Raw genomic sequence first — 14,704 nt, forward strand, 5'->3', positions numbered from 1 at the left:
CACACTACCCAGGTCCTGGCTACCAGTCCAGGTGACTCTGCATTTTAATTTAATTTTAAATGAAGCTTCTAAAACATTTTAAAAACCTTATTTCCTTATATAACTAAACTATTGTTGTATAATTATAGACTTGTAGAAAGAGACCTTCTAAAAACATTAAAACGTATTACTGGCACGCAAAACCTTAAATTAGAGTGAATAAATGAAGACTCAGCACACCATTTCTGAAAGGTTGCCAACTCCTGCACTATGCTAATACAAATAAATACACAATGTATATGGTCCTCAAATGTAGTTACTAGTGTAGAGTCAAGTAAATTCAAGGAAGTTTATGAATTTGTACCTCTTTAAAAAAAATTGGATCTTGCAGATCTTTGCCCTTTGGGTTTCTCATTCACCAACTATTTCTTATTTATGCATATCATGTGAACTACATAAGGAATAGAAAGGGTACTATGGATAGCTTTAAATGACATGATTAGAGAGAGTGAGTATCAATGTATAACAAGAGGCAGAGTTTAGTTGGCATTTCCTAGCTTTGAGTACTTCATTTTGCAACCACACAAGTGTCATTACAATGTTGGAAGATCTTTATTAAAAGTCAACAAGTTTTCACATGAATCTTGATAACTCAGCCAAATTGAGACATTTCTACTAATCCCCAGAAAAGAATATCTGATCAAATGACTAGCCACCCATGCTGAAGTTTAAAAGTGCTAGAACTTTCAAAGGAGGTCACAATTGTTTCCACTGCTGTTCGTACTTGAAGATTGCGCTAACTTCCTCAATTATTTTCAGGTAGACAGTTGAAAACTTTCAGCCCAAATGGTGAAAAATTTAAGACAACTGAAGTCCCTACAAAATAGCAGTGTACAGGTTACCTTAACCCTGGAACCATATCAATCAGTACTCTCTCAGATTACCAACTGTATCTAGTACCAGTGGAGCTTCACTAGTACTAGAACAGCAAGAACTGAAAAAATCCTGTACACAGGAACAGCCTTCCTGTCACTATTCACTCCAGCTATAGCACTCTGCAACACCACAAGCTTTAAAGCATTAATGATCAGCAGGCAATTCCAACCTTTCAGTAATGCACAATATTTACATCCTTTTGTTCTGACAATTCTTTGCACACTAGGAGTATCACATGATGTGTAGGAACCAAAAATTGAAACTGCAAGACACCGTAGTGTGGTTAGAGGTGACAGCTTTGTAGAGGACAATTTAAGACTTCCTTATCTCCTGTGCATGAAGACCAACAGCACAATTCATCCACAACACTAACATTTTATGTTAATATTCTACCCATTAAATAATCCAATAGGCTGTAGACTGAATCGTTAAGAATTTGATCTTCTATTTGCTGAATTTTAAGCTTCCTGGAAAGTAGTCCACAATTTCAGATCTCTAAATATAGTGCTCTTTTCTACTCACTCTAAACTGTTAAGAATATTTATTCTATCTGACTCTTCCCAGAATGAAGACACACATACCCACGTATTAAAACATTACACAGAACTCAAATCTAAATCACCTGAAAGAAACCAAGACCCAACAGTATAGGATCCTGAAGAACAGTACATGGTTGTTACAAGAATCAAGGAAAACAATGGCTACAAGTTACTTTATAGACTCATAGGTCAGAAGGGACCAATCTGATCATCTAGTCTGACCTCCTGCACAAGGCAGGCCACAGAACCCCACCCATCCATTTTTATAACAACCCCTATCCCAGGACTGAGTTATTGAAATCCTCAAAAATGGTTTGAAGACCTCAAGCTGCAGAGAAACCACCAGCAAGCGACCCATGCCCCACGCTGCAGGGGAAGGCGAAAAACCTCCAGGGAACCTGCCAATCCGCCCTGGAGGAAAATTCCTTCCCGACCCCAAATATGGCGATCAGCTAAACCCTGAGCATGTGGGCAAGAGTCACCAGCTAGCACCCAAGAAGGAATTCTCTGCAGCAACTCAGTACCCATCGCATCCAACATCTCCCCGCAGACCATTGAGCAAACCTGTCTGGTGGTAATTCAAGATCAATTGCCCAAATTAACGATCCTATCATAACATCCCCTCCATATACTTATCAAGCTCTGTCTTAAAGCCAGGAAAGTCTTTTGCCCCTACTACTTCCCTCGGAAGGCTATTCCAGAACTTCACTCCCCTAATGGTCAGAAACCTTCGTCTAATTTCAAGTCTAAACTTCCTAATATCCAGTTTATACCCATTCGTCCTCGTGCCTACATTAGTACTAAACTTAAATAATTCCTCTCCCTCCCTAACGTTAACCCCCTTGATATATTTATATAGAGCGAGCATATCCCCCCTCAGCCTTCTTTTGGCCAGGCTAAACAAGCCAAGCTCTTTGAGTCTCCTTTCATAAGGCAGTTTTTCCATTCCTCGGATCATCCTTGTAGCCTGTCTCTGAACCTGTTCCAGTTTGAATTCATCCTTCTTGAACATGGGACACCAGAACTGCACACAGTATTCCAGATGGGGTCTCACCAACGCCTTATATAACGGTACTAACACCTCCTTATCCTTGCAGGAAATACCCCGCCTGATGCATCCCAAAATCGCATTTGCTTTTTTAACAGCTGTATCACATTGGCGACTCATAGTCATCCTGCTATCAACCAGTACCCCAAGGTCCTTCTCCTCCTCCGTCGCTTCCAACTGATGCGCCCCCAACGTATATCCAAAATTATTATTAATTCCTAAATGCATGACCTTGCACTTTTCACTGTTGTATTTCATCCTATTTCTATTACTCCAGTTTACAAGGTGGTTCAGATCTTCCTGAATAGTATCCCTGTCCTTCTCCGTGTTAGCAATACCCCCCAGCTTCGTGTCATCCGCAAACTTTAGTAGCACATTCCCGCTCTTTGTGCCAAGGTCAGTAATAAAAAGGTTAAATAAGATCGGTCCCAAAACCGATCCTTGAGGGACTCCACTGGTGACCTCCTTCCAGGCCGACAGTTCACCTTTCAATACGACCCTCTGGAGTCTCCCCTTTAACCAGTTCCTTATCCACCTTACAACTTTCATATTCACTCCCATCTTTTCCAATTTAACTAACAGCTCCCTGTGCGGAACCGTGTCGAACGCCTTACTGAAATCTAGGTAAATTATATCTACCGCATTTCCTTTATCTAAGTAATCCGTCACCTTCTCAAAGAAGGAGATCAGATTGGTTTGGCACGATCTACCTTTAGTAAATCCGTGTTGCAATTTGTCACAATTACCATTGACCTCTATGTCCTTAACTACGTTCTCCCTTAAAATTTTTTCCAAGACTTTACATACTACAGACGTCAAGCTAACAGGCCTATAATTACCCGGATCACTCTTATTCCCTTTCTTAAAAATAGGGACTACATTAGCAATCCTCCAGTCATACGGCACAACCCCGAGTTTATCGATTGGTTAAAAATTCTCGCTAACGGACTCGCAATTTCCCGCGCCAGTTCCTTTAATATCCTTGGATGGAGATTGTCCGGGCCCTCCGACTTCATCCCATCGAGCTGTTCAAGTACGGCCTCTACCTCAGTTGCGGTAATATCCACTTCCATATCCACATTCCCGTTTATCATCCCTCCATCATCGCAAGGTTCCTCACTAGTCTTATTAAAAACTGAGGCAAAGTACTTGTTTAGATGTTGGGCCATGCCTAGGTTATCCTTAACCTCCATTCCATCCTCAGTGTATAGCGGCCCCACTTCTTCTTTCTTTGTTTTCTTCTTATTTATGTGGCTGTAGAACCTTTTACTATTGGTTTTGATTCCCTTTGCAAGTTCCAGTTCAATGCGGCTTTTAGCCTTCCTCACTTTATCCCTACATGTTCTGACCTCAGCAAGGTAGCTTTCCTTACTGATCCTGCCTTCCTTCCACTCCCTGTAAGCTTTCTGCTTTTGTCTAATCCCCTCTCTGAGTTGCTTGCTCATCCAGTTTGGCCTACAACTCCTGCCCATGTTTTTTTTCCCCTTTCTCGGGATGCAGGCTTCCGACAGTCTCCGCAGCTGTGACTTAAAGTAATTCCAGGCCTCCTCCACATTTAAATCCACTAATTCCTCCATCCAATCCACTTCCCTAACTAATTTCCTTAACTCTTTAAAATTAGCCCTCGAGAAGTCAAAAACCCTAATCCCAGATCTACATTTGTTTATCCTTCCATCTAGTTTGAACTGAATCAGCTCATGATCACTCGAACCAAGGTTGTCCCCTACCACCATTTCTTCTACGAGGTCCTCACTGCTCACCAACACCAAATCTAAAATGGCATCCCCTCTCGTAGGTGCTTCAACTACTTGATGAAGAAATCCATCCGCTATCACATCCAGAAAAATCTGACCCCTATTATTCTTGCAAGAACTCGTCCTCCAGTCTATATCCGGGAAGTTGAAGTCCCCCATAATCACACATTTCCCCTTTGTGTTTACTTCATTAAAGACATTAAAGAGGTCTCTATCCATATCCCAATCCGATCCCGGCGGTCTGTAGCACACCCCAAGCACTATCTCAGGGGAAGCTCTAGTTGCTTTTTTACCCAGTGTGATTTTTGCCCAGACAGACTCTGTCTTATCTATTCCATCGCTTCTTATTTCGCTACATTTAATTTCATCATTGATGTACAAGGCTACTCCACCACCTTTGCCTTTCTTCCTGTCTTTTCTAAACAGCACATAGCCTTCAATACCCGTGCTCCAGTCATGAGTACTATTCCACCAGGTTTCGGTAATCCCTATAATATCCGGCTTCACTTCCTGCACTAGTAACTCCAGTTCCTCCATCTTGTTACCTAGGCTCCTCGCATTAGTGTACAGACCTTTTAATTTTCGGCTTTTGGCGTCAGTGACATTCTTTCCCCCGTCGTGCACAAACTTTCTACCACCAGCATCACCCGTTACTTTGGTTTCTTCTCCACTATTCCTCCTTGGGTCAAATCTTGGGGTCGCAAGGGTATCCCCGCTCACTTTGTTTACTTCCCTCTCCAGGTTATATTTTGGCATGGAGATCTCCCGAACATCTCCCAACCATCTCCCCCAACTTCCTAGTTTAAAGCCCTCTTGATGAGGTCGGCGAGCCTCCATCCTAGAATTCTATTTCCCTCCTTGCTGAGATGAAGTCCATCCTGAGCGAACAGTCGTCTATCCGTAAATGCTTCCCAGTGACTGTACATCCCAAAGCCCTCCTTATAACACCACTCCCTGAGCCATCTGTTGATCGCCATAATCATAATACTTTGCCTACTGATTACTCAAGACAGTCAAAGGTAAGTCACATGTTTTATTTACATTTGCCAAGCCATGCTTCTTGAAAAATATCTGGTGAAATAATGAATTGCCTTAAGAAAAAGTAGTCTTTAATTTTGCACACTGCCTGTTAAGTGCACTCACTTCTGTCTTCCCCCAACACAAGTCACTGAAAATTGTAATGGTTTTTGCTGTACATCAAACAGAACTTTGGACTCCCTTGTCATGATGCATTCGGCCAATGTTCCTTAAAAATTCAATTAATCTGATTAACAAAATGTTTAGATTATGATTTCATACTTACATCACCATTAAAAACAGCTTTTACTTTGGTTCATGGTCACCACTCAAGTCAATTGTTAACTGGAAGATCCTTTGTTCCAAGGAACATATTTGTAGATGGAAGGAATTGCTGTTAGAACTATTTGGGACCACCAGCCATAATTTGCTCTTTCAGCATTATCTGTGGAGATCCGTGAATCAGGATAGCTCCTCTACCAGGAAATTGGAGGACAGAGGGTTCAGATATTTCCCATCATTATCCTGGCTGGTTTAATACCTTGTTCCACTAGCACACTGTGCTAGTTGCTACTTTTAAGTGTGGAAGACCAAACATGCATGGAAGACCACAATGTTGCTGTGACAAACTGCCCTATTAATTGGTCAATGAAGAAAAGTGGTTGAGTGTCAGAGACAAAGCAGCAAGAAGTCAGCGAGCTTCAAAACCCAATAAATTATACAAGATATTAGATGTAGTATTTCGTACATGAGGCTTTTCTGGAGCAGTGGAGAAAAATCACAGCAGGGGTCACAAACTGTTCAAAAGAGAGAGACTGGAGACAAATACACTAAGCAGTCAAAGAAAGCGTGAACGGGAGGCCTCAATCTGAATAAGTGGTAAGGTTAACTGGTAGTGGCTGAAGCTGGATGCACCAAGCCTGCAACTGATCTAACATTAGGAAGCCAAAAGATTGAAGTGAATCAATGACTGGCAACTTCTTTGAGAATAATATGCTAGTATAAAAGAGGTTTAAAATGAAGAGCAGATAGATATATTGGGCACTAATGCCTGTTTGTTAAGAGGATAGTACAAAGGAAAGTTCAGATACTAGCTTTATCTAAGTATTATGAAGGAACACTGAATTCCTTGCTAGAAGAAGTTCAGTCATCAAGTGAAGTGGAAAACAAGTGTTTGAAGCTGTCACCACTGTTTGAATTTCCTTCACCATGAGTTTGTCTATTTTTCAAAATACGCATCCCCAGGCACTTTAACAGCCACACAGTATGTACTAGAAGATTTGGATAACTTGAAGGAGACGGTGTACAAACAATTAGATATATGTTTGTTCTACCTCTTTTTGTACTACTAAATGTGACATGTCAACTCCAGATAAAAAAGTTAAAAGCAATTGACTCTGGAATACTTGAAAATAGATCCTGAAATATGGAATGTCGTTAGAAAAGTTTGACTAGAGCACAAGTTGGCAGCATCTATTAAAAGAAATATAAAACAGTTCTAGAGGTTAAACCTGCCCCCTCAATCCTGCAGCCAAGCTGTAGTTTTACAATATTTACCTATTTTAACCATAATCTCTCTCCTTATAACAGAGATCCACAAAGAGGAAAAAACAATTTGACTATACAGGAGAAAGCAAGAATGATTATAACAATTTATGGGTTGAGGGATAACTTTGCAGACAAGTGTGATTTTTAAATCAACTGTGTCCCTTTAAATTTAAAATTTTGCTCTTCTATTAAATATATTAGTCTATTATTTGCTATGTACTATTTTTAATGCCTGTGCTACCCACTGTTTCTATTAACATATGAAAGTCACACCCTTTACATAAGCAACTCGTCCTGGGTGTCTTAACTACAAATTTTGACTAGTGTGATTGAATTCAGGTTCATCTGACTCTGCTTCTGGATGCATCTTATCAACTTCCCAAATATTTTTATCCCAAGAATTATATACATTCCCCTTTTCAGGTTTGCACTACCCCAATGCTGTCATGTTAATCATCCCTCATCAGGGTATTACTTATAGACCCAGTTTTAATTACTGCCCACAAGCCTGTTTTATACAGAAACAGTTCAACAAAAAACAAGCTTATATAACTTAGCAGAAAGTTACACCCACATTTTCTTAGGCTTCCTATATTACCTTGTGTTCCCAGTTTTGGGGAGGATTAAAGGGACACACGTGTCTGATACTCTCCTCAAAACCCCAAATCCCATCTCCTCACTTGCCCCTCTCAGATTCTCTTCAGTCCAACCCACATAGCTAGTCACACCTTTGACCAGATCTTCAGATTAGATGCCAATATCAAGATGACCAGAACCCCACCACTGTCTTCTGGACAGATCATCTCATTAAAAACAGGTGTTAAGAGTCTTCCCAGCTCCCAGAAACAGAGAAAGACCCATGACCCTGATTCAATAAAAGGCAAACTGGATTCCAAAGCATGCCAATGGATGACAGCACTCCACCCACAAGGCAAGGAGTTAATCTGGTGAACCTTGACCAGACACACACACACACACACACAGCTCCTCTTCACCCACAACAGATCTCCTTGGTTTTTTATACCTTGTAACAGAAAGAAGGTCAGAAACTTAAGCACTGATGGTGAAAAACAGGAAACAGATTTTCTCCAAGTTTATACTGAGGCTATATTACAAAGTAGGAGAACCTTCCTATTAGCCTCCAATGAGGCTGCCAAATCCCACCTTAAGGAGCTGTCCAGGATGGCAAACCCTTTATCAATCCTGACAGGCCACATCAGAACATAGTACCAAGCACTGCAAAGGACTAATATCCTACTTGATGGAAAAGAATATGCACTTGCAGGAATGCTTCTGAAACATGGGTCTGCTCCCCCTGTACTAGCCAAATAAGAGCCCACATGAATTCCTGGAGCCCAGTACACTCTTTCAAGAATTACTAGATACCTTAGAGGCATTTCAACCCAAGACCTCTTCTCAGCTTGTGAAAGAGAGAAGACCAACCAGTGCCAGTTATAATCCTGAATGAGGAAGAGGTATTTCAGAAGGAATTATCCTTTCCTCCAACAGACAACAGTATAACCAGCACAGAAGAAATCCACCTGGGTACATTTGTTCTAGGCAACTACTACCCAGTATCAAAACTTCCATTCCTGAACAAGCTGTTAGAACACCCATATGTGGGCAACACTTAACTTATACCAGCTTAACTGGGGCCCTACCAATTTCAGGGCCATGAAAAACATGTCACAGACCATGAAATAAACCCTTCCTTGTGAAATCTGACGTCCCTAGGAGCATCCCAGCTAAGGGGTCTCCTAGCTCTGGTGAGGCAGGGGACAGACAGGACTTGTCCATCTCCTGCACAACTGCTGGGGGGAGGTGGGGGGAAGAAGAGAAGGGGGAGAGATAAGAGATCAGACCCACCATCACCTCTGGGAATCTGCTGCAGCTGGAAGAAACTCTGCAGTTGCTACCTTCAGAATCCAGCTCTGAAGGCAGCACAGAAGTGAGTGGCAATCCCATGACCTTCTCATAACAGGCATGCGACACCCCCCACACAATCCGCTTTTGGGTCAGGACCCCCACTAGTTACAACAGGGTAAAATTTCAGATTTAAACATTTTCAAATCCCATGTTTGTGAAATTGACCATAATGGACAGTGAATTTGGTAGGGCCCTAAACACAACTATGCCAGTGTAAGTCCCAGTGTAGATGCACTTATAGTGCCATAAAGGTGTTTTGCTGGTATAACTTGTGTCTTGGGGAACTGGTACAAACTATGTTACCAGCAGCACTTTTCTGTCAGTATAAGCTACATCTACACTAGAAGAGTTTACCAGTAAGTTACAGAAGTATAGCTATTCCAGCCAAAATTTTCCCAGTGTAACAAGACTCTATCCAAAGGCCTAATACAAGTTTATCTAACTGAAGTGAACATCCTCCAATCAGCACAATCTGGATTCAGGCCAGGGTACAGGATGGAAAATGATTGTGGCAGTGACAGATTCTCTTGCTATCAGAGGATGGAGACATCCATTCTCCTCCTACTGAACCTCTCTGCACCAGTCAACACTGTTAACATTAAAATACTTCTGCACTGCCTGGGAGAAGTGACAGAGATCCTATACTTTAAAATGGTTTAAATCCTTCCTGAAGGGAAACACTAAAAGAGTAGAGGTAAGCTGCATCTCTACCACTAGACCCATCACTTGTAGAAGTCTCATAAGGATCTCCTCTTTGGTCTTATTTGAAGATCTATATGCAGCCACTAGGTGAACTGACAAGACAACATGCTCTCATGTCAATGATACGTGGATGACGATTCTAGCTACCCTTTACCATTCTGACCACGCCACTCATCAAGATAGCCCAATGCTTGGACAGGATCAGCTGGTAAATGAACAGCTATTTGAAGCTGAATCCAAACAAGGTGGACATTATTTTGGTGGGCAGAGGAAAGCACTCTGAGGAGTGCAACCAAGGGAGACTACTTCATAGCTGCAAAGGTGCACACACACCTGGTGAATCCAGCAGTAGTTTAGACTGCTCCTGGATTCTTTGCCAACAATAAGATCTCACATAGCATCAATCAATAATACTTTTAATACCTCCAGTTGGCCAAGAGACTCAGCTACTACAGAATGCTGTGCCTAGTCTCCTCAGCATCACGGGTTACCACAAGCATATCAAGTCTCCATTCCTCTCTCTATGCTGGCATCCCATAGAGCACAGTTAAGTCCAAGGCCCCAGTCCCTATCTTCAAGGTACTCAGTGGCCTGGGCCCAGCATATCTGAACAATTGCCAAAGCTCCAGGATGACGACCTTTGTCAGTAACTTCATTCCTGAGGTACCATAGAATGTGTGTACAGTAATGTAAAGCCAACCTGTGCAGGAGATGGTCAAGCTCTCTCAGGAATTCCCGTAAGAAGCGAGGTATATCACCAACCTCACCACCTTTTGCTCCAAGTGCAAGGTGCACTTCTTTGACCTGCCTTCTCAAACAAGCAGAGCTATGCATGTATTTAAAAGAAATGCCCCCCTCCTCCCCCCCCAAAAAAATCCTGACAAAACAAGGAACATTTACACAGCACATACAAGTCTTCCCCTAGGGAGAAAAGGAGAGAGAACAAATCACATATGACAATGTTAGTCAAATTACTTTCAGCACTACTGCCAAACACACTGATACTATGGTAATGAGAGTGGAATAAATCTATATATAGAATTTTTTTTTTTAATATAGCACCACAGACCTGTATAATAGGTCAGTTGTGCCAAACATAACACAAATCTCTCCCCAGGAAAAGCTACAGGAGATACAGTACAGCAAGGGGAAGAGCATCAGAGCCATAATCATTCACTGCTTTACTTGACTTGTAGTCAAGCGTGGCCTCCTAGCTGAAACCTAAGCTTAAAAGTATTCTTCAGAAATGCACTTATCAGCTTGTTCAAGCATTTTAAAGCCCAAAGACAAATGCAGGACCCAGCAAGTAACTAAACATACAAAATACTTGAGACCCACCCTGCCTGTTTTATTAGTGTTACTCAATTCCAAAGACTAGGTATGAAAGGTTAACCCCACCTTATATGATGCAAAGCTGACCCAGTTACTAGCCCAAAACTGGGGCTGCTTCCTAAGTAATAATGGCGGTAAGGCTAAAAATACAAACACTGTCATGACTAAGTCAACCATACTCATTACAAAAGGAAAGCAACTGGTGCCAAAAGTATTCTCTTCTTTCAAAACAATTAGGCTAAATGAAAGGTGACTCAGATTTATTCAAAAAGCTACAGGCTGTTAATATTTTGGTTTCCCAAAAGAAAGTATCAACACCCAACCCAGAGAGACAATAAGTCAGTGAAGGTGCAAAGAACCGGATGTAAACATGTTCAAGTTTTTCTTCAACTTGCTAGGAGCCAAAGGACACCAGCTAGTGGGCATAAAATGGAGCAGACTGGAGTCACTGTTAGAAAGGGGGAATCTCATGGAAATAAGTTACAGCAGGTGATGACATATCAGAGGCCACTAACACTGCAAAATTCTGACAGGCCACATTTGACTGTCAGGGTACCATCTGCAGCAGCCAACCCTCAAAGATGCTATTTGTAACAAATAGAAGATGAACTACTTCCTCATACCTTCATCAGGGCAGTTATCTTATAACATCCCCAACGTCTCCACATTTTTGGAGCCCTCTCCCCTTAGTTCCTTTCTCATAAGTCAAAGGACTTGTTTAGTCACAAGAGGAGAAACAATAGCTATACAGTTTGCTGGAAAGACAGGAAGATCAAAAGAGGAACTGAAAGCATTTCTCTGCCTTCTGCACTGAAGCAGATTTATAGCCCTTTTAGCCCCTCTTCCAAGTTTGAGATGGAGGAGGGATGCACTGTGAGGTAACAGGTAAATCAAACACAGGATGACCCAAGGCATTCCTGCAGCAGGGAGAACCTTTAGCATGAAGTATCCATTCTGATAAAGGATGCTGTTGAAAGAAGTTAAGAGTTGGGGAGGAGGGGGGGAAGAGACACCAAGGTCAACCCATTACTGTGAAACAGTCACATTCATACATGCTGTCGCCCAGGGACAGCTTGGAGGGAAGGGATGGGAGAATGCCATAGGGGTTATCATGAAGTAGCTGTCTTTCTATATGGTGTTGGCACAGATACATTACTTGTAAAGGGGATGAAGGAACACTCGCAGGAGGACCATCAGGAGAAAGAATGGCCCCCATTCTAAACGGAGGACAGAACCCTCATACTGAAGCAGCCCCCTTTTATACAGAATGTTAAACCACCATTGCCAGTGTAGGAGATGACAGACCACTCTGGGTTCTTCAAATTAAAGAAGACTCCTTATACAAGTATAGGGGAGCTGAAAGATATAGGGAAATCACTGAGGACAACAGAAACCCCTAGATCCTTTAGGGGGATATGCTCGCCCTATATAAATATATCAAGGGGGTTAACGTTAGGGAGGGAGAGGAATTATTTAAGTTTAGTACTAATGTACCCACGAGGACGAATGGGTATAAACTGGATATTAGGAAGTTTAGACTTGAAATTAGACGAAGGTTTCTGACCATTAGGGGAGTGAAGTTCTGGAATAGCCTTCCGAGGAAAGTAGTAGGGGCAAAAGACTTTCCTGGCTTTAAGACAAAGCTTGATAAGTATATGGAGGGGATGTTATGATAGGATCGTCAATTTGGGCAATTGATCTTGAATTACCACCAGACAGGTCTGCTCAATGGTCTGCGGGGAGATGTTGCATGCGATGGGTACTGAGTTGCTGCGGAGAACTCCTTCTTGGGTGCTGGCTGGTGACTCTTGCCCACATGCTCAGGGTTTAGCTGATCGCCATATTTGGGGTCGGGAAGGAATTTTCCTCCAGGGCGGATTGGCAGGTGCCCTGGAGGTTTTTCGCCTTCCCCTGCAGCGTGGGGCACGGGTCGCTTGCTGGTGGTGTCTCTGCAGCTTGAGGTCTTCAAACCATTTTTGAGGATTTCAATAACTCGGTCCTGGGATAGGGGTTGTATGAAATTGGATGGGTGGGGTTCTGTGGCCTGCCTTGTGCAGGAGGTCAGACTAGATGATCAGATTGGTCCCTTCTGACCTATGAGTCTATGAGTCTATGAAGGAATCCCCTATGAAGAGTGTTGGGGCACCTCAACAACCTGGGAATGAGAATGATCACCTACTTTGAAATACCCTTCCACAGGGATTGAAAGGGCTTCCCCACAGGCTATTCTTAGGCAACAGAGGGTGGCGTTCCCCATTACAAAGGTTATGGGGATTCAATGATGGAGGTCCCTTATTCTGAATTAACATGCAGAGTTCTGGAGTCCCAGGGACAGAGGCTCTCCATCCTGAAGAGGACTCCTTTATACAGGCTGAAAAGCAACCAGTGGGTGGGGGGCCCTTACCTCGAAGTAGCTTCCCTCATGGAGTACAGTACTTCAATCTGGAACACTGTGGGGCCCAGAAGGAGGGGATAGTTGATTCTGAGAGTGAGTGGGGGGGAGCCCTTACTTTGATGCGGAGCCCTTACTTTGATGAACCCCCCCACATACAGGATGGTGGGGGCAGCAGGTGCCTTGCCTGAAGCAACTCACCCATACATGTGCAGGCCATCCCCCCAACTCCCCTCCCAGAGAGAGGCCAGGAACCTGAGCCCATACCTTACCTTGAAGGACCACCATACAAGGAGATGATACGCCTATTCAGAGGGGCACAGGGAATCCTGAGGGACGTGTCAGGGGGCCCTAAAACAGCCCCCTATACAGGGTCTTGGGTCTTCCATAAGAAGTGTCAAGACCCATGCATTCCTTACCTTGAAGCAACCCCACCCCCACCCCCAATAGAGGAGGCTGGAGAAAGTGGAGTCTCCTTATCTTGAAGTTGCAGAAGGGTTTGTGGGTCTATTACACTTAAAGTAGCACCACCACCATCACAGTAGAGGTGTTTGGGAGTACATGGGGCCCTTACCTTAACCCCCTCCGCGCACACACACAAAGGGGGAGCTGGGGGCAGCCTCTCACCTCACAGCATCCCACACGCACACACAGAAGGGGCCCGTCACCACACCACACCCAGAAGGGAGCCCCTCACCTCACAGCGCCCGCACCCCACCCCCACGGCACTGGGGGCCCCCTCACCTCACAGCGCCCGCACCCCACCCCCACGGCACTGGGGGCCCCCTCACCTCACAGCGCCCGCACCCCACCCCCACGGCACTGGGGGCCCCCTCACCTCACAGCGCCCGCACCCCACCCCCACGGCACTGGGGGCCCCCTCACCTCACAGCGCCCTCGCCGGCCCCCCCCAGGGGCTGAGCGCGCGCCGACGGCGGCGGCGCCGGGCCCTTACCTTGAAGTAGCCGCCCTCGTAGAGGGTGTTGGGGGGCCCGAAGATCGCCACCTCCCAGTTGTAGAGGTCGGACTCGTCCACCAGGGTGATGCGGAAGCCCTCCACCGGCTCCTCCTGCAGCGACTTCAGCTCCAGCATCAGCGCCTTCTGCGAGCTGCTCACCTGCTGCTGGGCCATGGCGCGGCGCCGAGCGGGCCCGGGGCGCCCCCGCCGCCGCCGCCCCGGGGCCCCCGCCTGCCTCCCTCCCTCCGCCGGGGCCTGGGCGCCGCGCTCCGCCCGCGCCCTCGGGCTGCGGGGGCGGCTCGGCTCCGCTCCGCTGCCTCGGGACGGCGCCGCGGGGCCTCCGGCCCGGCCCGGCCCAGCTCCCCGCCCGCTCCCTCGCTGGCTCGCGCGCGCCCGGCTCCGGACCCCCCTTCGGCCACCGCCGCCACTTCCTTTTGTGACGGCGCCGCTCGCGCTGACCTCAGCGCGCCGTTCCGCGCCGGGCCCCGCCCCCCTCTACGCCCCGCCCCCTGCCCGCCGAAGCCCCGCCCCTGCCCGCCATTCTTCTCGCCACATCCCCCCCACCACAGAGCC

The 14,704-nt window shown here is 45.1% G+C and overlaps 1 protein-coding gene across 1 annotated transcript in view; it reads right to left on the minus strand.

Annotated features, from left to right (window-relative positions):
* Positions 1-14,346, minus strand: part of UBE2R2 (ubiquitin conjugating enzyme E2 R2) — a 97,306-nt gene extending 82,960 nt beyond the window's left edge. The window contains exon 1 of the mRNA XM_050943706.1: positions 14,129-14,346. Within this exon, the coding sequence (XP_050799663.1) occupies positions 14,129-14,305 (177 nt within the window). The 5' untranslated portion in view covers positions 14,306-14,346. The remainder of the gene's footprint in view (positions 1-14,128) is intronic.
* Between the last annotated feature and the right edge of the window lie 358 nt (positions 14,347-14,704).

Source organism: Gopherus flavomarginatus, chromosome 3, assembly GCF_025201925.1.
Source record: "Gopherus flavomarginatus isolate rGopFla2 chromosome 3, rGopFla2.mat.asm, whole genome shotgun sequence".
Lineage (NCBI taxonomy): Eukaryota > Metazoa > Chordata > Testudines > Testudinidae > Gopherus > Gopherus flavomarginatus.